Genomic DNA, 26,395 nt, shown 5'->3' on the forward strand with positions numbered 1-26,395 from the left:
ATGGTAACAGTAATCAGCCTGTGGGATTTCTATCCCCTCCCCATCTCCACACCACCCCTGCATTAGGCCCTTTATGATTTAACAAGCAGGGATAAAAAGGCAAGGGCAGCGTAAATTCTCAAATACCAAAAGGGCCATGTCTTTACGATCTTTTCCCCAGAGAGGAGCGCAGAAATTGTTCACTGAGGGGAGGGAAGGAGAAAGGAAACTAGGAGTGTAGTGAGTACAGATACTGAACATCTGCTAAGAAGTTGTTTGTGGGTTTTGTGGACAGTAGGGGCAGTTCACAAGTTAGTAGAATTCCCTCCTTTCTGCAGTCCTCTTTACTTTCCCTTAGATCAAGGACTGTGCCCAGCGTTCAGTGACTGCCTGAATAAACTCAGGGCCCCCGTTATTGTTCTCTTAACTTTTCCATGGAAGGGTCAGGTTTGCCTGCTGGAGACTCCAGGTGGGAACCAGGGCCCCCAGAGAGGACTCTGCCGCAGGCCCACTCTGGCCGCAGCGGTGATGCAAGCCAAGGCAGGAGGCGAGAGGTCCCATCTCAGACCACCCAGCTTGGCCCTGAAAGACTTGTCCTTGGGGAACCCTCAGAACACTGACTCTCGCCATCCATAGGACGTGCTCTTGGAGTGGTTTTTGCTGTAGGGTAGCACTGAATGATTTCCCTTTCTCACCTGCTCCATGGATGTCACCAAGGGAAGGGCACAAAAATAATCTAAGTGAAACTACCAAAAAGAAAAAATTAAGGAAAGAAAAAAACACAAGCTGCATTTGATTTAAAAAATATTTATAAGACGCATTTTTTATTTTCATAGAATGTAACTTAATAAATATTTTACCAGGATAATTGAGGATGCATCACAATCATAGAGGAAGAACTTGGGACAACTAAGGGGTGGAAACATTTTAAACTTTAATTTAAACCTCAGTTCTTCAGACTTGTCCTCTGCACCAGATCTTGAAACCTGGCAGAGAAGGTGTCCTTACATGTACAGACCAAGTTTCTAATGTTGGCACGTAGCCAGGTCAGTATATGGAGGACCAGTGGCAGCGGCTCTTGATTACCTGAAGCAGAGGCTTCCTGAAAGTGAGGAAGATGACAGTGCAGGCCACCAGCAGGGTGAGGCAGCTGGGAAGAATGAGCACAAGGTACAGCAGGCCCATGTCTACCCGCTCCCACTTACAGACCTGAGGAACGCCTCCGGGCAGCTCCGTCAGGCGAATGATCTTGGAGGAGAGGTTGCAGGTGACCATGGCCAAGTCGGCGACAGTGTGCAGGCTCTGCAGGGCCCCCCAGTCCTCCACCCCACAGCAGTCATACGGATTCTGACTGAGGTAGATGGTCCGCAGACTTCCCGTGAGCTGCTCAGACACAGCCCTCTGAGGAAGGGCCGTGAGCAAGTTTCTGCGGAGATCCAGGGTCTGCAGGGCCAGGCTGCCCCTGAACCTTGGGAAACTGGTCAAGGCATTTCCCGACAGATCCAAGTCCCTCAGATTCTTAAACCCAGAGAAGTCCAACTCCTTGAAGCTGGAACTGAGACCCACGTTCCTGAGAGACAGGACCTGTAACGTGGGGGCAATGTCCCAGAGAGGGGCGATGCTCCCATTCAGAAGCCCCCAGTTGCCAGACAGGTCTAAGTGGGTGAGGGCCATGCCCTGGAATGAGCAGTCTTGTAGTGCCCCTAGCCCACAGCCCTCCAGAGACAGGCTCCTCAGAGATGCCACGTTTCTGAAATCTACACAGCCGGGGGTGCCGCCGGGGTCTAAGTCCTCCGGCCGTGGACAAAGTGAGATCTGATTGTGGCTCATGTCGACTGTAGCGAGGTTACTGGCATCAGCAAAAAGGCCAGTGGGGATACCCAGGAGCTGGTTGGAGCTCAGGTTGAAGGACCGGAGGCTCCTCAGGCAGCCAGGGAGCCCCGGAGCCAAGTGCAGCTCTGACAGCTGGTTCTGGCTCAGGTCCAGCTCGGTGAGCGCTCCTGGCGGCTCGTGCTCCCGGATGTGGAGCGTCATCAGGCAATTCTGGTTGAGGTTCAGGTGGGAGAGGGAAGGCATTTTCTTCAGGAAACCGTCTGGCAGATACTGGAACTGGTTCTGGCTCATATCCAGGAAGCGGAGATCAGAGAGGTCACTGGAAGAGAACTCTTCCCAGAGGTTGACGGTGCTGATGTTGGTCACGTTGCCGTCCACGAGGAGGAACTGGGCCACCATCTCCTGTGGCGACGAGGTGTTGTACAGGTCCCTGTAGAAGCCCATGTTGTTGTCCCGCAGCAGGAGGGTGTGCAACTTGCTGCACTGCGGCAGGAGGGGGAAAAACAGCAGCTGATTGTGAGAGAGGTCCAGCGTCTCTAGCTCAAAGGTGGCCTCTCCCCCCGACGCCAGGAACCACTCCAGGACGTTGTAGCTGACGTTGAGGGACCTCAGCTGGGTGAGGCCAAAGTCCACAATGCAAGGGAGGTTGTTATAGGCCAGGTTGAGGTGTCTCAGCTCGGGCAAGCCGTCGAAAGCACCACCCTCAATCTCAAAGATGTAGTTCCTCTGCAAATCCAGCTCCCTGAGGCGGCCCAAGCCCTCAAAGACAGAGTCATCCAGCCTCATGATGGTGTTCCTCGCCAGGGACACAGACTCCAGCGAAGAGAGGTTCTGGAGCATGAGGGCCGCCATGTCTTCCGTCAGGGAGTTCCCTGACAGGTCCAGCGTGCGCAGACCCCGCAGGCCGTGGAGAGCAGCTGCTGTCTCCTTGTAGCTCTCGGAGAGGGAGTTGTCAGGCAGCGCCAGGCTGCACAGGCGAGCCTGCTCCTGGAAGGCACCGCGGCTGATGTGCTCCAGGTGGCAGCTGTGCAGACTGAGGCTCTCCAGGAGAGGGTAACGCTGCAGTGAGTGGTTCCACAGGGTCTTGAGAGGGTTGGCATCCAGGAGGAGTGTGTGGGAGGATGGCGGGAGATTGCTGGGCACTGAAGCAAGGTTCTGCCCTCGACAGTCAGCTACTCCATCCAGCTAGGTCCAAAAACACACCGGTCAGCAGGGCGGGGGCCTCTGAGGTGAGGGTTTATGTACAGAAACTTAGCTCACTCATCAGACTGTTCACGAAGGCTCCAGGCCTCACTCAACACACACAGCTTATTAGAGAAGATCTGAGAATCTGTCCATCGGGTGCTGAGTGCTGACCATTGTATTGCAGTTTGGTTTTAACTACAGAGAGGATCAGGTTTCTACTTGGGTTTGAATCCTACCTCTGCCATTTATTCCCTATGTGACCTTGAGCAAATAATTTAGGCTAAATCTATTGTTTCCTCAGAAAAATGGAGATAAAGTTAGCACCTACTTCAGAGGATTGTAGTGAGATTAGGCAAGAGGCTGCACAGTGCCTGGCACACAGGGGACACTATTAATGCAAATGGTCACTATTGCATTGTTATCGCTATGACAACGATGATCATAAAACACTGTGTGTTTAACAGGGACACTGCCCAAGAACCAGCAGCACTGTGGCATCTTCATTTTACCTGAAGGAATTTTGCCTGGGAGGCTCCTCTACACTCTCGATTGATAAATATTACAGCTCAAGAGGACTTGAGAGCTCATCACCAGCCTGAATCATACAGAGAAGTAAAGGGGGTCTGGAGAGGACAGGTGAAGAGCCAGTGACAGAGCTGGGACCGGGGCCCAGAGCTCTTACTGCCCAATCCAGTGCTTTTCCTGAACCCTATTCTACCACGACTGTGTGGCGAAGCTGCCAGGACGGATGGGTCTGGTCTCACTGCAGGGATCACACAAGCCTCAGGATACTTTCCCTCAGCCCACTTTCTACAAGACTGGCAAAAGCAATCAACCACAGGGTATCCCTTCGGTGTCCAGGAAAAAAATTTTAAGTGATAAGGTGGAAGAGTAATGGCATTTCTTTCCACAGACTGGTCAGTACAACAAGGTCAGCGATTGCCTAAAATTGTGGGCCCAGTCCCACGGGGCAAGTGGAGTAGTGGAACAGGAGAGAAAACTCCTGAGAGAGAGGAAGAAGCACAGCTTTGGAAAGATGACAGACTCAAGTCTGAATCTTGGCTCTGACACTTATTAGCTTTGGTCTCTGGGCAAGGAATTAACCTCTTGGAGCCCCAAGTTCTTTATCTGATTATTCAAATAAAACTTCTCGTAATTAAAAATTGATACACTATAGAAATAATGAAAATTAAACTATTCAGGAACCTCAGCCTCTCCTTCAAAGAAACGTTGTTAACCTTTTCTTACATCTCCTCTGGACTCTTTTCCAAAGACATTCTCTAACTTAAAAAAATTTTTCTTTGCAATATGGGTGGACCTAGAGATTATCATACTAAGTGAAGTAAGCCAGACAAAGACAAATATCATATGATATCGCTTATATGTGGAATCTTTAAAAAAAAAAGGATACAAAGGAACTTATATACAAAACATAAACAGACCCGCAAACATAGAAAACAAACTTATGGTTACCATTAGGGAGGGATAAATCAGCAGTTTGGGATTAACATATACACACTACTGTACATAAAATAGATAACCAACAAGGACCTACTGTATAGCACAGGGAATTGTACTCAATATTTTGTAATAACCCATACAGGAAAATAATCTGAAAAAGAATATATATATATATATACACACACACACGAATCATTTTGCTGTACACCTGAAACTAACACATTGTAAATCAACTATACTTCAATTTAAAAAATAAAATAAAAAATAAATTAAAAAACATTTTTAAATGAGACTGTACAAACCGTTCAGTAATCGACTTCCTCCCCTCCCCCATTAATAATGTGATAGATATATTGCCTTGGCAATAAAAATAAATATGATCACATTCTTTTAGGCAACTGTATATTAGTTCATTGCATGAATAGCACAGTGGCTAAGAGCCAGATCTCTACGATCAGCCCATCTTGATTCTGCTTTTTATCAAATGGGTGAGCTTGGGCTGGTACCTAACCAGTTGGGACCTTCATTACACCACCTGTAAAATGTAAATTATACTTGTAATTTTCTCTTGGGTTTTTTTTTTTTTTTTGAGGATTCAGTGTGATTGTTTATGTAAAGCACTTAACATAGAACCTGTCACATAAATGCTTAATAAATGTTTGTTAGAACGATTGTTAGCATGCTCTAATTAGTTAATCTCCTATCGTTGAGCATTTGAGTTATATCTAATTTCCAGATGAACGTTAGAATGAATTTGTCTAGTTCCTTCTACACTTCCCCTCCCCCCCCCAAAAGTCTTTGGAGTTTTGATTGGGATTGCATTATAATCATTGAGCAATTTGGGGGAGAACTGACATCTTTCCAAATTGAATCTCCCCACACAGAAACAAGATGTATTTCTTTATTTGAGTAAGTGTTGGTCTTCCCGCCGTGGGGACTGGAGAATGCTGTGGTTAGGGGCTTTCCTCAAGCTGTGAGACCCTGTTTCACCAGAGTTGCTGCAGTTGCTGGGGACATGTCTCCGCAATTCCTGCAGCCCCACTGACGTGTTGCAAAAAGTCCACGTGGCCATCAGAGCCCAAGAAAGCTTACCACATACACTTTGTGATAATGTTGCATGGCTAATGCAAGGAGGGGCTTTGGAGAGTAGCTGGACTTTCAAACTCTCAACCCTCAATTCAAAAGAGCACTGGAAAGCCACTCTTTGATCTCAATGGTAGCCGAGTCCCTACTCCTGCCCACCAGGCTGCAGAGGGTCCGGCAGGGAGTCTAGCCTGAACCCTGCAAGCTGTCAAAGAACTCGCACTTTATTCCCTCCTCTTCCTATGCCTGGTAACTCCTGAATTAGCTACTGTGAAGTTAACTTTTCATTGTCTCTGTAAGGGAATAATGGACGTCTGTATAGCAGAGACTAACAACAATAATAACAGTAGATAAAACACATAGCACTTACCATACACAAGGCACTGTTCTGAGTGCTTTACATACATTAACTCATTTAGTCATCATTGCAGCCCAGTGTTACGGTATTATTGGTTGGTACTATTATTACCTACATATTTTACAGATGAGGAAACTGAAGCACAGATTGGCCCAATGTCACCAGCTAGTAAGTGGTGGGGCTGGGATTTAAACCTGGTCTGGCTCCTAACCCCTACCCCCTACCAGAGTCTACTTCAGTGCAGTGGTTAGAGGACCATGGACCGTGGTCAAGGACCATGACCAGCTGGGTTTTTAAGATTCATCAGATTTAAGAACACATTTTTGAATGTTATTAACCCTGACATCCAATTTGTCTTCCCAGTGCCTAGTATATAACACGGCTCAAGGAATATTCATTAAATGTATGTTTCTCAACTTTTTTTTGCGTTACGCGGGCCTCTCACCGTTGTGGCCTCTCCGGTTGCAGGGCACAGGCTCCGGATGCACAGGCTCAGTGGCCATGGCTCACGGGCCCAGCCGCTCCGTGGCACGTGGGATCCTCCCGGACCGAGGCACGAACCCGCGTCCCCTGCATCGGCAGGCGGACTCGCAACCACTGCGCCACCAGGGAAGCCCTGTTTCTCAACTTTTAATACCGCTAAGTTATAGGCAAAGGAGAAAATTTCTAGAGAGTGCTCAGTCATTAGGAGCCAAGTCTGCTTCCACATATAGGTTCACCCTCCTGGAGAGGGTGAACCGTAAAAGCTCAGGTATCTCTCCCTGGATTGCTGTAAGCCTGAGCGTGGTCAAGGACGTTGCTGTACAGGGCAGCATGGGCAGCGTGCTCTTCAGTACAGCTGGTTAAGCATTCGCTATGGGCTCACACACAGACTCTGAGGCAGGGCTTCTTCAACTTTAATATGTGTCCCCCCAACCCCGAGATTCTGATACCATTAGTGGAGCTCCATCATCCAGATTCTTAACAAGGTGTTCTTGTTCCAGGTGGCTGCCCTTGGCCTGTCTCTGGGATCACCTGTCCTCAGCAGGTATGAGAAAGGTGGGGCAGGGCCTTTCCCAGGCATCATCTTTACCTTTGATTAAAGAGCAGCTTGCACATGGCATCGTGGTAAGTAGGTATGGAGTGATTCAGACTCATTCATTCCCTCCTCCCCTCCTTGACTGACAATACGTCAGCTTTCCAAATGGACCCAACCTCAGGACAGGAGCAACAGACAACTTGGAGTGCCCAGGAAAACTCACCAACTCACAGCCCCCTTGGGAAGTGGCCATGACAATTCCACTTCGATTCCTCCATTCCACTGTCAAGAAGTGAAAACCCAGGCAGAGCCAGAGGGGCAGTAACTCCATCTCAAGTGCAGCACTGTGGACAGAGGGCAAGGAAGAAGCAGGTAAGAGAAGGACATCCCAGAGGGCTGCTATGCGCTCCCGGGAGAAAGAGCCAGTTCTCAGTATATCCGCTGTTAGAGGCCCACGGCTACAGGGAGGTGGAAACCCACAGATTATTCAAATACCTCAACTTAGCCAACACATTTAACCTCTCACTCAACTGTCAACAAGAACTCATTTTCATTTTGCCTCTACCATTTGATGGGCAGGTGGCTGAACCTGAAACTCCCAAGAGTCCAGCAACAGAAGAGAGAAGCAAATCATTTGAGGAACTGGGTCTCAGGTCACCTAGAGTTTGCCATGTTTCATAGTTCTCTTGAAATGTTCCTCTAAAAGCTCAAATCTGCCATGCATCACCTGAGCTCATAAATATTTGCTGAATGAATGAATAGTGAACTGGGATTGAAACATTAATTGAAGCCTCTGGTCTCATAGAGTTACTAATTGCTGTGTCGACATGAGGCTTTTAGAAAAGAGTAGACCTCACTGATTAACTCATTTGAATAGAGAACTTTGAAAAAAGGATTTTGATATTTTGCCTGCATAAGGGAAAAAGCTGAGGGGAAAATGAAAAAGCAATCTTCAGATATAATAAGGGTAATTGATGAAGTGTGGTTACCGGCTCTCTTACCTGGCCAGTGAGCACACAACTGGAGTCATGAAAAGGCATAAAATTATACATAGACCAATAGAATTTTAGAACTAAGAGAAACCATAATGGAAATGTAATATACCCTCCACCGCCACATTTCTACAGGTCCAGAGATAAAAAGGCCACAGATAGTAAGGGCTTATTCAAGGTTCCAGATCAACTTAGTGGCAGGGCTGGAAGTAGCCCCCAGAACCCACCCCCCCACCCCGTCGAGCTCTAGGATGTGTAGCCAGGGTAATTTCTCTCCTAGTAGGTGCTGTTGAATTGACCACCCTCTTGTTGGGAGAGTTTATAGCCCAGTGGCATCCCCTCCTAGCTCTGCATTCCTCAGAATCACAGGCAAGAGCCTGGTCCCAGCATTTCGCCTGCCCCATCCTCTCCTTGACATCCCCCCAGGAAGGACCACAGGAAGGACCACAGGGTCTGCTCTTGAATTGTCTCCTGGGCCAGCAGTTCCAGTGCTAACATGAACTCCTCACCTATTCTATGGGACCCACAGACATTTCTGCCTGATGCATCTAGCCATCTTGGGCCCCTTCCTCTTTCCCTTTCTTCGAATAAGTTTACACATCTCTAAGGCTAATTTTAACTTTCTGGTCAGATTTGAATACTCACCAGTGAAAGACTAACAGAAAAGCTAAGTGAATCTAGGTAAGTCAGCTTTAACCTTCACTTCAGGTCAGGCCAGCTTTCCTTACCACAGAGGGAACCTCCAATTCAAAATTCAGCCATATTTGCCAGACACAGGGAGTCCCCTTCCCAGGCTCTCCTACTTCTGCACCTGTGCAGAAATTATTACCTCATGGCACGTACAGGGCACAGATGGCAAAAACAGGGCCATATGGGCTCCTGTCCTCAGTGAACTCCCAATACACACACACACACACACACACACACACACGCACGGTAGGATCACTGCCCACCTTGAGATAAGGTTACCAGACTTAGCAAATTACAAGATTCTGTTGGAATGCCAGATAAACAAAAAAACAACTTCTTAGGGTAAATAAGTCCCATGCAATATTTGGGACATACTTATACTAAAAAAAATTCATTATTTGTCCGACATTCAAATTTCACTGGGTTTGAATTGAGGAGAGACAGAAAGATGGGAACCACGGACTTACTCCCTTCGTCTTTCATCCCCTCTGTCAGGCTTGGGATGGTACATGCTGCTGTGACACTGAGCCTTTTAGAACAGCCAACCCTGTATATTGATACTGAGTTTAGATGTGTTCAGGGCAAGAGTACAGACTGGAATGCTAGATGGGTCTGGTGTCAGTTATGCCCAGAGTGTAATTTTAATTTCTGGGTCAACAAGAAAATTTTTGCAAATTTAAAGCATATTTTCTCCTTTCTCCTAAACTCAGTCAACCAGCCCAGAAAGACTCTTGCTGTGCCCTCTGGGCACTCCATCTCTCATGAGGCAGCATGAGAAAATTATGGGATTTGTAACCAGACAGACGGGATTTGAATTCTGGCTCCAGTATTTGTTATTTGTCCTTGAGCAATTCACATAAATTCTCCGAGACTCAGACAATCCTGTTATAAAACAGAGATAATAATAACTACTCAGAATTTTTATGAGAATCAAATAATATATACATAAGTGCTTCAACTATGAAGGTACTTAATAACAATTATTATTTATGAGTTCTTAACACCAGTGAGCTGGATGAGTGATTGTTACTCCTACGTGTAATCTCCAAGGTAATTTAACAGCCACAGAAAAAAGGGAAAAGAATGAATAATTTGGCGGAAGAATGAGTAAATCATTATACCAACTAAATATGTGAAAGTTACGTGGGAAGGCTGGACTACAAATTCTGCATTAATAAATTCCAGGGCTTCCCTGGTGGCGCAGCGGTTGAGAGTCCGCCTGCCGATGCAGGGGACGCGGGTTCGTGCCCCAGGCCGGGAAGATCCCACATGTTGCGGAGCGGCTGGGCCCGTGAGCCATGGCCGCTGAGCCTGCGCGTCCGGAGCCTGTTGTGCTCCGCAACGGGAGAGGCCGCAGCAGTGAGAGTCCCGCGTGCCGCAAAAATAAAATAAAATAAATTCCAGAAAAATCTTATTTGAATTAAAAAAAAAAGGCGAATCCCAATAACTGATGACTATGCTGGTTGAGAGCAGTTTGTCCTCAGAGCCATAGTTTACGCTGCCCCACCCAGCTCTGGTTTGCGGGGACTGAGTTCTGAAGGCTCTGGGTGTCAGCTGGCCTCCAGCTGGTTTGGTCAATGGGGAGTGCTACTGGGAGGTTAGTCAGAAGGCAGGAGGAGGAGAAAATCCACGGTATTTCTCTCCCTACCTCTCTGCCTGGGACAGAGAAGTCCTTGAGTTTCTTCTGGTGACTCCCAGGCTCTGGTAAGTCCTCCCAGTATCCTCCCCCTACCTAGGGGGAGGTGGCAGCTTCCCAAAGTTGCTAATCTCTGGATTAACTGTCTGTTCTCCGGTTGGCTTCTCAGCCTCTTCCATCATGTGTAGCAAATTTCCTGCATTAAACTTCCTCTGTTTTAAATAATCTGTGTGTTTCTGTTTCCTGGTTGGAGCCTGACTGATACAATGATGTAAGTGAGAATGGGCTTGGAACAATACAAAACAAAAAGGTATGTAATGACTCTGAAAAGCAATAAGAGACTTTCAAAATAATAACCGTTTAGGTTGAGAAACACTCTTCCTGGGGTGTGTGGCTGCAGAAGCCTTCCTCAGAGCCACGGCGTGGTGAAGAGTACAAGATAAACAGTTGGGATGCCAAGTCTCATTGGAAAATCCCATGAACCTTCTCCTGTGTGCACAGGACTGCTTCCGTCCACCCACACTTACCCGCAGCTGCGTGAGCACCACTCAACAGTGTCTCCAGCTGTAGGAGAGCATCTACGCTTGAGTGTGCTTTTTAAAAAGTAACCATCCCACTTTACTCCTATCTGTCTGATATCTTCTGAAAAATACGTCCATTTTTTAAGCCAAATGTTTCTCATCTTAGATACATTTTTGGCAGAGAAAGGGAAGTGAATGAAGAACAATTATGATGGAGAGCACACATGACAGTATGACATTAACAATTTAAATGGGGTAACCTGGAACCTCCCTTTGTTATAATTAAAAGGGCTTGGACCAAGGGTGCCTATTTCATGGGCTGTGAAGCACTGTGGGAGCCAAAGAGTAATACAAAAGAACTGCAAATCAACCCATGTTCCAAGTAGGGTCTGAAAAAGTACCATGTTTCCTCCTGGTCTGGTGACCACTGGGAAAATAACCCATATAAGACCTGAGATCCTGACATGGGAAGCAGATGGCATTAACAGAATCTGCTTGTATCTGTTTTTTGTTTGTTTGTTTGTTTTTTGCGGTACGCGGGCCTCTCACCGCTGTGGCCTCTCCTGTTGCGGAGCACAACAGGCTCCGGACGCGCAGGCTCAGCGGCCATGGCTCACGGGCCCAGCCGCTCCGCGGCATGCGGGATCCTCTCGGACCGGGGCACGAACCTGCGTCCCCTGCATCGGCAGGCGGACTCTCAACCACTGCACCACCAGGGAAGCCATATCTGTTCTTCTTAAACCAGATAACGAGGTTGAAGGGTTCTTTCCAAGTGTGGAAGCAGAAAATAGTAAGTCCCATTCTTTTTTATATAGATCTATAAATCCTATATTTATTTATTCAGCTACGATTTCTATAATCTCTCTGTATCTTTTATCCAGTCATAGTTATCATGAATATGACTAAAGTCAGAGACTGTGAGCTTCTAATTAGTGAAGAGTTTTAAAGGGACAAGACACCATTGACCCAGATGTGGGCAGGAGACAAGATTCTGTACTGTCTAACACATCTGACTTGAAGATGTTAAGATTATAAATTCTACCTCATGTTAAAGTGAGGCCCTCTTAGTGTTGCATTTATATTTTTTCTTTATCTTCTACCTGTTTTGTTTGTGTCATCACAAAATGTCTTTCCTGTTTCCTAAGAAGTCCTTGAAATATTAGGACCTCAAATGCTTAATGGCATCCCTTATTGTAACCATTCATCTTGATACTATGCTTTCTAATTGGTTAACATGAAAACCTGTGATTCAACCCCACATCCATCCCTTGTCTATAAAGACTGTTCCTTTTTTAGGCAGAAAGACAAATTTGGCTCTTTGTCTGGCTTTTCTCTCTCCAGATCTAGTCATAATAAATGAATGGTAAAAACAAATTTATTTCACAAAATAACACGCACCAAGATTGTATTCTGAAACAAGAGGACACTAATAGTGAGGAAGAAGAATGCGTATCATCTGCAAAAATTCCTCTTTGTTTTAGAAATTATGCTTGTTAGCTTTTTCTGTTTCTACAAAACAATAGGGAGAAGCTCCTGCTTCAATGAGCCAAGTAAGGTAAAAGGAGACTGACTGGATTGGCCCTGTGGGCCGTGTGAAACAGTGAAAGGGGATGGAATATTCACTCCTCTTGGAAGGAGCATCCCAAGCCTGCCAGCAGTGGCTTGGCTGTAAGCTGGGGCAGTGCTTCCATATCCATCGCCATGACTGCATCAGTTCTGGGCTCAGATTGCTTGGATGGAAGAAGACAGTCACATGCAGGACAAGGAGTGGCTCCCGTCCAGGAGCCACACTTCTGGGTGATACTTGCTTTCGCAATGGACAGGGAGGAAAGGATGAGTGAAAACTTTTGACTTGTCTTTGATTCTTGAAGTCCTGAAATGTCTATGTCCCTATCATCACAAGAATCAAAATACAGGAGTACAGCAGTGTCCCTGTTTTTGTCAGGTCCTCTGACAAACACACATGTACACTATTTTTTTCACATGGATGTAGGTTTTCCTGTATTAATATTCCTTATTAATATTTTTTAAAAAATATTAATATCCCTTATTCTTTTAAGGGTTATTAATTCCAAGTAGCTTTCTGTTGTCATGGAATGTCTTTATCAGCGGATGGTAAAACACAACCATCAGGTAAGGGCTGATCTACAGGTATTTTTGTCCATAAAAAGGTATCCTTACACTCAAAGTTTGGGAATACTAAGGAGTAACTTTGACCTGAGTTTTGGTTTTGCTTTGTTGGTATTTTCTGATTCATTTTCAGGAAAGGATGCTGGATTTCTAGTATTCGGGGGCACACTGAACATCACCTCCTCACTCCCTCTCACCTCCCTACCTTCTCCAGCAGCTGCTACTACTACAGCAGCTGCCTCCAGAGCTGGGACTGCAACCTCTTTGCTAATGGCACTATTAGCAAGTGCTAAGAGTGTTATCCATACATTAGCATGTAACTGAGAATTTTCTCTGCAAAATAATCAGATAAGCTTAAAAAGCTTTCAAGAAAGAGGTCTTGCAGGTGAAAGTGGAGAGCTCTCAGTGTTAGAAACAAATATTTATAGACTGGTTGTGGGTGGGGCGGGGGGGGGAGGGGATGAGGGGCAGAATCTCTAGAAGCAGAGTTTGCACAAGTGTGGAGTGTAAACGTGTGATGGTGACATCGCTGAACACAAAAGGCATGGGTGCTAGGTAGAGGACTCCACAGAAAGGGAGTCCGCCTTTGTTTAAAAATAAAAGAGCAGATCCCACTTGGGATCCTGGGAGAAAGGGAAGGGCAGCTCATCACAGACCACAGAAAACAGATAATAAAGAACAGAAACCCCAGTCTGTGACCACTTCAAATAATTCCTACTACCAAGAAGTATTTGAATGCCTCAGGAAAGCAGCTCTGGTCTCTGATTCTTAGCAAATAAAAAAAAAGAGTGATCTCAACTGTCACTAAATGGTTATACTTAGCATCTCCCATGATAAGACCACCTGCATCCTGAGTCTCCAGGTGTGGTGCCTTGGGAAACACAAAGTCCCATCTTGGTAGTACCCTTGCCAAAAATTGTTTGCCCTGAACCAGTCATAACGAAAGATCCAGACTGTAAGATGTCCTACAAGACAACTGGCTTGGACTCTTCAAAAAAAATCAGTCTTGAAAAACAAAGAAAGGCAGGGGAGGGGAGAGGTCTGATTACAAGTGACTAAGAAACATAATAACCAAATCCCATGCATGTACCTTGAGTTGATTTTGGATTTTTTTTTTTTTTTTTTTTTTTTGTGGTACGCGGGCCTCTCACTGTCGTGGCCTCTCCCGTTGCGGAGCACAGGCTCCGGACGCACAGGCTCAGCGGCCACGGCTCACGGGCCCAGCCGCTCCGCGGCACGTGGGATCCTCCCGGACCGGGGCACGAACCCGCGTCCCCTGCATCAGCAGGCGGACTCCCAACCACTGCGCCACCAGGGAAGCCCTGATTTTGGATTTTTAAAAATCTCTAAAAGAAAAATTTGAGACAATTGGGGAAATTTACATGTGTACTAAGTGATGTCTTTTTAGGTGATATTATGTACAAATGATATTACCAGATAATTGCTCATTTTCTTAGGTATGATAATGATGTTGTGGTTATGCAGATAAATGCCTTATTGTTAGGAAATGCATGCTGAAGTATTTAGGGGTGCAATTTCATGATGTCTACAATTTATGTAACCTTCTTTCAAATGGCTCAACAAAGATAGAGAGTGAGAAGGACAGAGAGAGAGAGAGAAAATTAAAGCTAATTATTACCAACCGACAAATTTAGCATTGTACTTTCTTTCTTTTTTTTTTGCGGTACACGGGCCTCTCACCGCTGTGGCCTCTCCTGTTGCGGAGCACAGGCTCCGGAGGTGCAGGCTCAGCGGCCATGGCTCACGGGCCTAGCTGCTCCGCAGCATGTGGGATCTTCCCGGACCAGGGCAGGAACCCGTGTCCCCTGCATCAGCAGGCGGACTCTCAACCACTGCGCCACCAGGGAAGCCCTGTACTTTCTTTTAACTTTCTTGTGAATTTGAAATTTTTCAAAATTAAAAAATAATGGGAAAAATAAAATAAATGTTGGAGTTCCTAAAGGGACAGGGATTATGGTAATCTTTTGTCCCCAAATTTCCAGGAATGTACATTTTTCAAACTTTCTTCTCAGAAAGGTACTCAGGAAACATTTGTTAAATTTAAAATGCATTACACATAAATCTTTAAAATATCCTGAAAATTCTAACATTTTGACATTCAAACTAGAGCTTCCAGACAGCATCTCTCACACCTGAAAGGGGCACAGAAGTGTTAGATCACATGGCCTGACTGTGGTTCAGGAAACACGGTTGATGTACTAATGTAATTTCCACTGTCCAGGTCAATTTCTATCCACCAGACCCACAGTCCCTCTGGAGGGGCAGCCCTCAGGAGAAGCTTATGACCTCACCACTACCTGGACCTCCACCAAGCTGACAGAACCTTCAGGAAGCACCTGACCAGGGGAGGTCACTCCTTACTTGTGGCCATCACCCTATGAGTGATCTCAGTGCAGAGAGACAAGAGAGAGAATTAGGTAATTAGCAGTGGAAATTGGAGCCAAGAGGCACAGAGAGAGGAGGTGGAGTTGAATTTTTGAGGGATTTGCCACGAGGAAGCAAAAGCAAAAGCTAGATGAAAAGGCATATGGAAAGAAAAGAATGAGATAGTCAACAGAGGGCAAAGAGCAGAGAAGATGGACTAGGAAGAATGACAAGAGTGTGGACTGCGAAGGCTGGGAGAGAGGGTGGGGAGAATGGGCTCAAGGCTGCCTCTCTGGTTCCTGGTGGTTCTTGGAAAATGGCTGGGTTCATTTCCAAGCTCCATGGTTTTTCATGATAGCACCTCACCGCCATCACCAACCCCATAGGCTGGCCCAAAAGTTGCATCTTAGCAACAAAAAAAACCTAACTAAAACAGGACTTGTGCTCTTTAATAAGCTTGAACACAAAGACAAAATAGAACGTAATATTTCAAAAGAGCACATTCAAGCATTATGATGCTACCTGAAAATTAGAGAAAGTAGCTGAAATCTGAATGCAAGAATGTATTTTTCAAAGTGCACCCTATAGGCAAGAATCACAAGGGATGGTAAAACTAAAGAGTGAAAATTTGTTGGGAAACAAGATATTAATATAGTCTTAAAGTATCTTATTAATATAAGTTACTTGTTAATTTTACAACGGTGAAAATAACGGCTTTATAGTGGAAAAACTGGCAAATGCCTCCTTAACCAAATGATCAAAATACTATAGGGGCCTTACTGGGGTACTTAGTAAAATGTGAATACAAACAACATTTGAAATGATAGTATTATATCAATGTTAATTTACAGATTTTGATCACTGTACTGTGGTTATGTAAGACTGTCCTTGTTCTTACAAAATACACACTGAATTATTTAGAGGTAAAGGGTATGATGTCTGCAACATTACTAAAGTTCCAATTTCTCCTTATCCTCACCAACACTTGTCATTTTCTGTCGTTTTTATTATAGCCATCCTAGCAGGTGTGAAGTGCTATCTCTTTGATTTGCATTTCCCTGATGACTAGTAATGTTGCACATTTTTCATGTGTTTATTGGCCATTTCTATATCTTCTTTGGAGAAATGTACAAAATGTGTACTTTCGCATCCAAAGATTTTTAAATTTTGATTTTGGAATTACATGTAAAAGAAAATGCAGAATAGTTATAAAAGTAAAGAACCAGTTGTATTTTTGGTCAAACATTCCTATATTTTGCAAAGAATATTGACTCATTAAAAAAGAACTTGCAAATTGAGGATTGGAACAAGAGAGCATTTAGAACTGAGATGTGTGAATTCAGACCTCATAATTTGCTTCTCTGGCTTCCTCTCTTAATAATGAATTTGTTAACAGAAATAGACTCACATAGAAAATAAACATATGGTTACCATAAGAGGAAAAGGGTGTGGAAGGGATAAATCAGGAGTTTAGGATTAACAAACACACACTACTATATATAAAATAGATAGCCAACAAGGACCTACTGTGTAGCACAGGGAACTGTATTCAGTATCTTGTAATAACCTATAATGGAAAAGAACATGAAAAAGAATAGATAGATAGGTATGTGTATAACTGAACCACTGTGATGTACACCAGAAACTAACACAACAGAGCTAATCAACTATACTTCAAGTTTTAAAAAAATAAGGAATTTCAAATATAGGCAATACAACGGCTTTTGAGTGCCCCCCCCAAATTGTCTCATATCCTGCAGATAGGAGAGAGCAAATTAGCACACTTTTTCTGAAGGACAATTTAACACGATTTATCAAAGACCTTGAAAACATTATTTTATACAATAATTCCACTTCTAGGGATTTATACTTAGGAATTACAGTGTAGGTAAAAATATTTTTACAGAAATATTCATTGCTGTATTCAGTGATAATACAGCAAATATTCAGTGATAATAATAAAAAGGTGGAAGTCATCTAAAAGTCCAACAATGAAAGGATTGGCTAAATATATTATGATACAGCTATACAATAGGTATAATGTGTGGCAATTAAAAATGCTTCAGTAGCAATATATTCAACACAGAAAGATGTCAGGAACCTGCTCACTAAACAGGGAGCTGCCACCCCAGGTGTATTTAAGCACAGGCAGGTGGACAGCCTCCCAGGGATGAGGATACTATAATGATGACAGAAACTATTTTTTGAACTTTGTTATAAAAGTTGTCTTAATACAGTAATAACCTTGCAACACAGGCATTACGATTCCCATTTTACTGGGGAGGATATTGAGGCCAAGAAGTTGAGTGATGTACTCAAGATAAAAGCCAGGCTTTGAACCTGTTCCATATGTCCCCTTACCCTGGGCTTTTCCTTTACCTTTGCAGCCACCTTTCCAGGGGCTGGGCTAGGAACATGCAACCCCAGATCTAAAACCCCTGGACTCTGAAAAGTAAAAGTAGTGTCTATAATAAAACTTATTTTAGTTATTAGTCAGTGATATTTTTTCTTCCATTGACTCCAAACATAATCTTTTTAAGCACACTAACAATCAACTCATTCTAAGTAATTATAAGAAATTCTCTATTTCAGTGGTATTTATTAGGCTCTGATTATGACATATATTTTAATTTTTAACTAATAATAGATTGTTTCTATTCTTTAAAAGCTTGTCTTAATATAGTAATTGAAGTTGATGGCTGGCAAATTAGAAAATACAAAGAAGCAAAGATACAGATGTGGACAAAGTAAATATCAGGTGCAATTCTCCCCACTGTTGAGATGCTGACATGTATGTACCCTTTCAAGTATTTTCTACACACATGCAGATGCATGCATATTCCTTTAACAAATATACTACACATTCTGTTTTGTATTTTCCCTATTGTACTATTGGGGCCCCTTTGCATTTGCTTCCAGGACTTGGATCCCCCTTTAAGCCTGGACAAATAAATGAGGAATTGCATCATTTGAATTTGTTGGAATGCTCCTTGAACATGTGGTCCTAAGAATTTATGTGAGGAAGGACAGTTCTGTGGCACGTGACTCTTAGCCACTGCACTTTCATTCAAATTTTGTAACTGACCACCCTTTTGAGAAGAACTGCAGCATTCTGAAGGGACTATCCACCAGTATTTCGGAGGTGAGAACACTCAGGCCAGAGAAATGAAGTGACATGGACAAGGTGCCACAGAGAATGAAATGCAATGGTTTCCAAGCACCGGTTTAAAATCCAGATCTCTTTTTCCTACTCGGAGCCTAGCACACCTGGTCAGCCAGGCTCCACAAAGGCTCTTGCGAGAAAAGTCTTCCTCTGGGAAAGGTTGAGGCTCTGCCTCCACCTGGAGGGAGGCTGGAGGCCACAGCAGCTCTTCGTCCTTTGGGCTCTTCCTATAGCAACGCCAGGCAGCCAGGGTGTGGAGCGCTGCCTGAGTGCTACCCTGCTGACTTCGTCTCCTCGGGGCTACAAATGAGTCAACCAACTTCCCTGTGTGGTCAAGGTCAGCCCTTTAGAACTAACAGAAGTCAAGTCACTCTGTCCTCTTCCATAGACACAGGCTGCATCTGGCCACAGGGCTTAAAAGATGCAAATCTGCTCCCACGGGGGTGATAACACCTTGTTCTTGGGCAGCTGGTGGTGTCTCCTTTGTATAGAGAGACACACATACTCTCTGTGGATAGGCACCTAACCCATTCATTTCAAACTTGTCGTTTCTGTTCAGTATCATAGGTTTGTTCTCTCTGATCATTTCACTCTTGTGGTGGCTCTGGTTGACAATAACAGCTGCCTTGCTGACCTCACAGGGTTGTGTCAAGACTGAATGAGAGGGCTTCCTGGTGGCGCAGTGGTTAAGAACCCGCCTGCCAATGCAGGGGACACGGGCTTGAGCCCTGGTTCGGGAAGATCCCACATGCCACAGAGCAGCTAAGCCCGTGCGCCACAACTTCGAGCTTGCGCTCTAGAGCCCGTGAGCCACAACTACTGAGCCCGCATGCCTAGAGCCCCTGCTCTGCAACAAGAGAAGCCACTGCAATGAGAAGCCCGCGCACCGCAATGAAGAGAAACCCTCACTCGCCACAACTAGAGAAAGCCCATGCGCAGCAACGAAGACCCAATGCAGCCAAAAATAAATAAGAAAATTTTTTTTAAAAAAAAAAGAGACCGAATGAGAGAATGTGTGTGAAAAGGCTTTGTCAATAAGGAAATGTTGTGGACTACACTAATAAGATAAAGTAGTGACAGGTTAAAGGGAAGGCAGAGTTCCTCTGTGCAAACAGGGAGCTCGTGTTAACTAAGACAGAGGAACTGCAGTACCTTCTCCCTTCCATGTGTGAGCCTTGGGATATTCAGAGGAGACAACACCCAGAGTCTGTGGGAGATTATGGATGGAAGGGGTTATAGGTGATAACCAAGATTTATTGCCCAGAGTGGAAATATATCACTCCCACCCAAACAGCCAACCCTGGTTCCCTTGAGAAAGAGGGCAACTGAGGAATGAAATGATATAGATTCCTGATAACTGACCAGCTCGACTGGGATAGTACTCAAGCTCCCAGATTGCCTTCTAGGCTTCTTATCTATAGTATCTAACATTTATTGAGTGCTCACCTTAGGATAAGTGCTAGGCCAGGTGCTTTACATATAATAATCCTCACAAAATCCTAGCAAGTAAATGTTATCATCCTCATCTTACACTTGGTAAATTGAGGTTCACAAAGGTTTGGGCCACATAGCTAGAGATACCAGAGCTGCAATTCAAACTTAGTATGTGAAACCAGCAAAACTCAGTGTCAATTCCACAAGCCCCAGCCACCCTGGGATACTGGCTATCCCTAACTAAATCACACACTGTTTCCTCTGTGGGAAAGGTCCTTTTTCTGGTATTCCCCAACTGCTGAACTCTTATTCATCCTTCAAGGCCCAGGACATGTGTCACCTCCTCATCATATCCTCATAGTTCAGATGCGCAATAATTCAATAATCCAAATAACATGATACTATAGTATAGATAGTTATAATGCCTATGGAAGTCTTACATTTTAAAAAATATTTTATTTTTATGTATATGAAAAGAATGTGAGTGGTGATTGGGTATTAACAGTAATTTGACTTTTCCCCCAATTTTTATTATGAAAAATTTTAACATACAGCAAAGTTGAAAAAATTTAACAGTGATCACTGGTATACCCACTACCTAGATTCTACTGTTAATATTTTACTATATTTGTTTTTAATCACATATCTATCCATCTACCTATCCTTCTATCCATCCTTCAAGCCATCTTATTTTTTGATGCATTTCAAAATAGAGTCATACGCACACCTCCCCCTAAATACTTCAGAATGCATATCAAGTGATTTTTTTTTAATTAATTAATTAATTTATTTATTTTTGGCTGCTTTGGGTCTTCGTTGCTGTGCGGTCTTTCTCTAGTTGCGGCAACTGGGGGCTACTCTTTGTTGCCGTGCGCGGGCTTCTCATTGCAGTGGCTTCTCTCGTTGCAGGGCATGGGCTCTAGGCGCGCGGGCTTCCATAGTTGTGACACACGGGCTCAGTAGTTGTGGCTTGCGGGCTCTAGAGCACAGGCTCAGTAGTTGTGGCGTACGGGCTTAGTTGCTCTGCAGCATGTAGGATCTTCCTGGACCAGGGCTCGAACCCATGTCCCCTGTACTGGCAGGTGGCTTCTTAACCACTGTGCCACCAGGGAAGTCCCTGCATATCAAGTGATTTAACCTTAAAAAAAAAGTTTCTACTTTTTCAATCTTCTGGGTCAATTTAATTAATTTAATCTCAATTTAATTGAGATTTCAAAGTCAGCTATTTTATTTGGGAAAAAAAGTTTCTGTCTTGTAAGAAGAAAAAAAAAGATTTGATAATCACTGCCTTAGTGTTCTCAGCCAGAATTAGCAGGAAAGCAGCTCATACTAAAGAGTGAATGATATCCTCTTTAATGAACTGCTCTTTAATAGGTATTTATATAGGTAATAATGAAAAATAATAAAATGTTCATGGTGTAGTTTCAGGACAGTAGGAGAGATAATTTTACCCTTTTAAAAATCCTTCAAATTATACTAGCAAGGTGGGCTACCTGTTATAAGGCTAATTTTTTTTTTCTCTCTAACACTTATTTGAGTTCACAGAGGAATGGGAGTAATGTGATATTTTTAACGCCCTCCCCCAAATAATGATTTTTAGGGAGTTCTTGGATAAAGCCAAAACAACTGGATTATAATTTAATGCTACTGGTTAATAATAATAATAATAATAGCACTTGAGGTTGCAAAGGCTTCTTATAGATATTTGATCTCATGTAATACTTGCAACAGTTCTACATAGTAGGAATTATTACCTCCATTTATTATTGTGATAAAATATACATATAATTTACCATTTTAACCCTTTTTGAGCATACAATTCAGTAGAATTAAATACATTCACACTGTTGTGCAATCTCACCATTATCCTTCTCTAGAAGTTTTCCATTATCCCAAACTGAAATTCTTTCCCGTCAAACAATAACTTCCCATTCTTCCCTCCCCTCAGCCCCTGGTAATCACTATTCCTTTTCTATACATTTGCCTATTCTAGGTACCACATATAAGTGGAATCATATAATATCTGTCCTTTTCTGCCTGGATTATTTCATTTAGGATAATGGTTTCAAGGTCCCGCCATGTTATAGCATGCATCAGAAATTCATTCCTTTTTATGACTGAATAATATATAGACCACATTTTGTTTCTCCATTCATCCATCAACGGACATTTGGGTTGTTTCTACCTTTTGGCCATTGTGAACAATACTGTTATGAACATTGGTGCACAAATATCTATGTTAGAGTCCTTGCTTATTGTCCCCATTTTACAGATAAGAAATCCAAGATTCAAAAAGGCCAAAGTGGGGCTTCCCTCATGGTGCAGTGGTTGAGAGTCCTCCTGCCGATGCAGGGGACACGGGTTCGTGCCCTGGTCCGGGAAGATCCCACATGCTGTGGAGCAGCTGGGCCCGTGAGCCATGGCCACTGAGCCTGCGCGTCCGGAGCCTGTGCTCCACAACGGGAGAGCCCACAACAGTGAGAGGCCCGTGTACCGCAAAAAAAAAGGTCAAAGTGAATAGCTTAAGTCTCATGGCTTATAGAAAGTGAAGCCAAAACCAGAGCTGAGTTCTGGCCCAAGTAGGAGGTGCTGGATGTGCACCTGTATGGGAGGAATATATGTTGGGTGAATGTTCAGCTGGGTTGCACAGGTAAGTATTTGTTGGTAAACAGGTATCTCATGAGCCCCACCCCAGCTGCCTGGCCCCTCTCTTGTAACTCCAGTTCCCTCTCCCCCATGATCCATCAACCAAGGAGGTAACATCTGACCCAGCAGGGGCCCCCAGGACCCTGCTTCTAAGGACAATGTCCATTCTGTTTGGTCAGTGCCCGTTCCAGGTGGTGTTTGATATCCTGAATAGCACCTGTGAGTGTTCAGAGGGCTATGGTCTTCTCTGGGGATGAGGTACCCTGTCAATGCCATGGGGTGTACCTATGACAAAGATGAGGGCCTTTGGAGGTTCTGTAAAAAGAGCTAGAAAGCCTAGAAAAAACTGGGGATTTAGAAGGAAATAAGAAGACAGTAACATTAGTGAAAATGGAAACTTCAGTTTAGGGACCCGAGGAAGGGCACAAGAACCTAGAAAAAGAAAAAGGCCATCGGGAGAGTCCCACGAGGAAGTCTCAGGGTGTCAGGCTGGGCAGTGATAGGGAGACCATGAACATGCCTGAGGGTGAAGGAGGTGGCCCAGGGCCAGGCATGGAAAGACCCACTTGCCACCGACCCTGCAGGCTGAGGAGGAGAGCTCAGCCTTTCCCTTTGGTGGGAACACTGAGCGGAGACACTGGAAAGGCAGGAGAGACCTGAGCGATCGTGGCTGGGCCTAACAAGGAGCAAAAATAGAGACGATCAGGAGGAGCCTGTGTCCAGCCTGGCATCTAAAATAAAATGATATGAAGTTATTGGGGAGTACGATGTGCACCCCAGTATGAGCCCCTGAGGAGCATTGTGGGTGCTGGGTTGCCTCAGACACTTAGGTCCTGCTTAAGAGAGCCAGGGTGGAAAGACAGAGAGCCCCAAGTGCTACCTTGCGAAGAAAGATCCCCTCCTGATTCTTTTCTTTCTTGGAGGGGTCAACAGAAAGTTTCTTGGGGCACACAGCACAGCACTTGAGCAAGGCGACCTTGTGGGCTGAGGTTGGAGGTGGGGAGTCCCTGTGTCCTCACAGGGTGTTTTTTTTTTTTTTTTTTTTTTTTTTTTTGCGTTACGCGGGCCTCTCACTGTTGTGGCCCCTCCCGTTGCGGAGCACAGGCTCCGGACGCGCAGGCTCAGCGGCCATGGCTCACGGACCCAGCAGCTCCGTGGCATGTGGGATCCTACCGAACCGAGGCACGAACCCGCGTCCCCTGCATCGGCAGGCGGACTCTCAACCACTGCGCCACAAGGGAAGTCCCTTCACAGGGTTTTGTGGCCACGTTTAGCCGTCACTGGCACCAGCCCTGCTCCTCATGCCCACCTCGCTAGTGAGAACCGCTACAGGGTTCTACTTCCTCTTTTATGCCCTTTCTTCAGCCTGAAATCACTCACGCATCAAAATGAGAAGACACGTGTGGTTTGGTCTCAGCCGCTGACTCCATGCACTCTGGAAATCAGTTGGTTTTGCCTACCCACGTTCATTTCTCCTTCTGGTAACAGCTCCTCAATTCCCCTTTGAGGAAACCACCCCTTCCTTTCTTTTCTCTCTTCCTTTTATTTTAAAAAATGTTTTATTTGTGGTAAAATACACTAACATAAAATTTACCACCTTAACCATTTTTAAGTGTAGAAATCATTAGTGTTAAGTATATTTACACTGTTGTGCAACCAACCCCCTTCCTTTCTTAAAAAGTCTGTGTTCTTTGGGGTCTGGCCTCAACTCATCGCACCAAGATGAGCACTGTGATCAAGGCTGGGCCCATCAGAGCCTCCTCATTCCTTAACCACAGTGATTGGTTTATAACAGGTACAGCACAGATGCCAAGCCCATGAGAATCAATCTAAACTTTTTGCTAGGACTATTAGAAAAGAGGCTTTCTCTTCCTGCTTCAGATGCCAAACTGGTGGGAATTAAGCTTAGAGCTGCAGGCAGCCATCTTTGTCAACAACTTTAGGATCTGCCTGATAATGAAGCCTACACAAAGGAAAGCAAAGGTGAGGAATGGAGATAGATGGATGCCTGGCAATGTTTGAGCACCCAGATCCAGCCATGCCTGAAGCTATTCCCCATAGACCTTTTGGTCATTTGAAACAATAAATCCTCTTTTTAAAATTTTTCCCCTGAAACCAAGCTCAGTGAGGTTTTTGTCACGTGCAACTAAATGACCCCTAAACTCAAGTTGACAGTTGCTTGTGAGGCTTCATAAGATCAGTGTCCTTTTCCCCTCTCCTCACCTCTCTGAGCTTTCAGAGATCATCATCTAACCTAGCCGAGAACCCCCCACATATTGAACACATAACACTCAGGGAGTTGAGGTTACCCACCCGCCCCGGGGCCCATGATTCTATAATCCCCTCTAGGAACTCTCAGACATACATGTACAAACCTATGTGGTATGTGAGAAAAATAAATAAGTCTCAGGGCTATAAAACCCAGTAAACCATCAACCTCCACAGAAATAGTCTGTGCAGCACAGCCAGTAGGTGAAGGGGACACAGGAGACCTCAGAAGTCCAACTGTACAAACTCTGAATGATTCTGCTGTCCAGACTCGTAACAGGCTGTTCCCGTCATGGAAGAAACCTCCCGTGGAGTCCTTTCACTCCCCCCTGGAAGTGCGCCACCCTGGACCAGCCCTAACCAGGGGCTCCATTCCTAGGACCTTGCCTCAGCCTCCTGGAGTCCCAGCCACCGTTGGACACGTGGTCACCTTCCCTCAGGGGTGCAGTGAGCTGGCAGCCCATTCTGAGGGCAGCACACAGCCCGCTCAGTGGCTTCTTACTTCTGTCAGCTCCTGAGGGCAGGGGGATATATGCTGAGTCCTCCACATGGAGAAGCCCACATGGAGAAGCTGCGTGGGCTACAGAAGAACACTGTACAAGGGGATCAGAGGCCTGGAGTCTAGTCTCCAGGCTGTGGGTTCAAGTAACAGAACCTGGGGAATCTCCCAAGGACACACTCTGTGGGGAAGGGGCTTTGTCTGTCTTCTTCACAGCTCTAGCTCCACCCAACACCTTGAACTCCAACTCGCCTGCACATGGAAGATATCCATAAATATGTTGTTGTTCATGAGATGCAGGGTCTTCGTCTATGAAATCGTGGTTCTCAATCCACGTTGTTGGGCAGGAAAGGCAGGCTGAGTGTTCACAGAGCAACCTCACTACATCCAGCCATCCAGCCCAGGGAGGGAGCATTACTGTTCCCGTTTTGCAGATGAAGAAACTGAGGCTCAGGAATTCCCCCCACAGAGCCAGGAATCAAACCCAGGTCTGACTCTGCCCTCACTGTTTCCACTACACCACGCCACCTCTAAGTCTCCCAGAGGGAGGTATTTCCACCTCCACCCAGAGCTGTAGCCCCCAAACAGAACTGGTGGAGCTTGGATGCAGCAAGCCACAACTTCCCCCGAGCTGTGGGCCGCAGGCGCTGACCTCCTGCCTCCCCACTCTTCCAAGCCGCACGCCTCTGGAGGGACCGCGGCTGCCCCTCAGGAAATACTCACGGCTCCCGCAGGCCCAGGCGGCTCCGCGGGGCGCATCCTCTCCCGGGGCTCTGGCCTCCTCCTCGACAGCAGCCGGACGCGGGGTTGAACTGCCTGCTCTCTCTGGGGCATCAGATTATTATAGCACTTGCGGAAGGAACTGACGGAAACTGAAGTCACATGGAGAATGAGCAGCTCAGCGACTCAGCACTCACAGAGAGCAGGCATCTTACAGGGAACTGCCGCCGCGGGTGGGCGGCAGGGGGGTTGGGAGAGGGCAGGCAGGAGGCGGGAGGCAGTGGCCCCCGGACTATCTACTGGATTAGTAGCTAAAGAGGTCACATATTTTTATGGTCTCCCAGCAGCGCTAACCAAGGCTCCCCAGGGCTTCTGGCCTTCAAGATTTTGAGGG

The 26,395-nt window shown here is 45.3% G+C and overlaps 1 protein-coding gene across 1 annotated transcript; it reads right to left on the minus strand.

The window, feature by feature from the left end:
- Positions 1 to 770: 770 nt before the first annotated feature.
- Positions 771 to 26,155, minus strand: NRROS (negative regulator of reactive oxygen species). The gene is made up of 3 exons (XM_059065223.2): positions 26,005 to 26,155; positions 7,141 to 7,261; positions 771 to 2,997 (listed from the first exon to the last, which is right to left on the minus strand). The coding sequence occupies exons 2-3, from the start codon at positions 7,246 to 7,248 to the stop codon at positions 1,027 to 1,029; spliced, it is 2,079 nt and encodes a 692-aa protein (XP_058921206.1). The 5' UTR covers positions 7,249 to 7,261; positions 26,005 to 26,155; the 3' UTR covers positions 771 to 1,026.
- Positions 26,156 to 26,395: the final 240 nt, after the last annotated feature.

This window comes from Kogia breviceps, chromosome 5 (genome assembly GCF_026419965.1).
Source record: "Kogia breviceps isolate mKogBre1 chromosome 5, mKogBre1 haplotype 1, whole genome shotgun sequence".
NCBI lineage: Eukaryota > Metazoa > Chordata > Mammalia > Artiodactyla > Physeteridae > Kogia > Kogia breviceps.

Bases quoted from the DNA above. Each gene is read 5' to 3' on its own strand.
- NRROS (XM_059065223.2), bottom strand. From the start codon at position 7,248: ATGGAGTTACTGCCCCTCTGGCTCTGCCTGGGTTTTCACTTCTTGACA. The intron at 2,998-7,140 runs GTGAGTTTTCCT...TTTTGGACCTAG, and splicing joins CCCAAGGGGGCTGTGAGTTG to CTGGATGGAGTAGCTGACTG.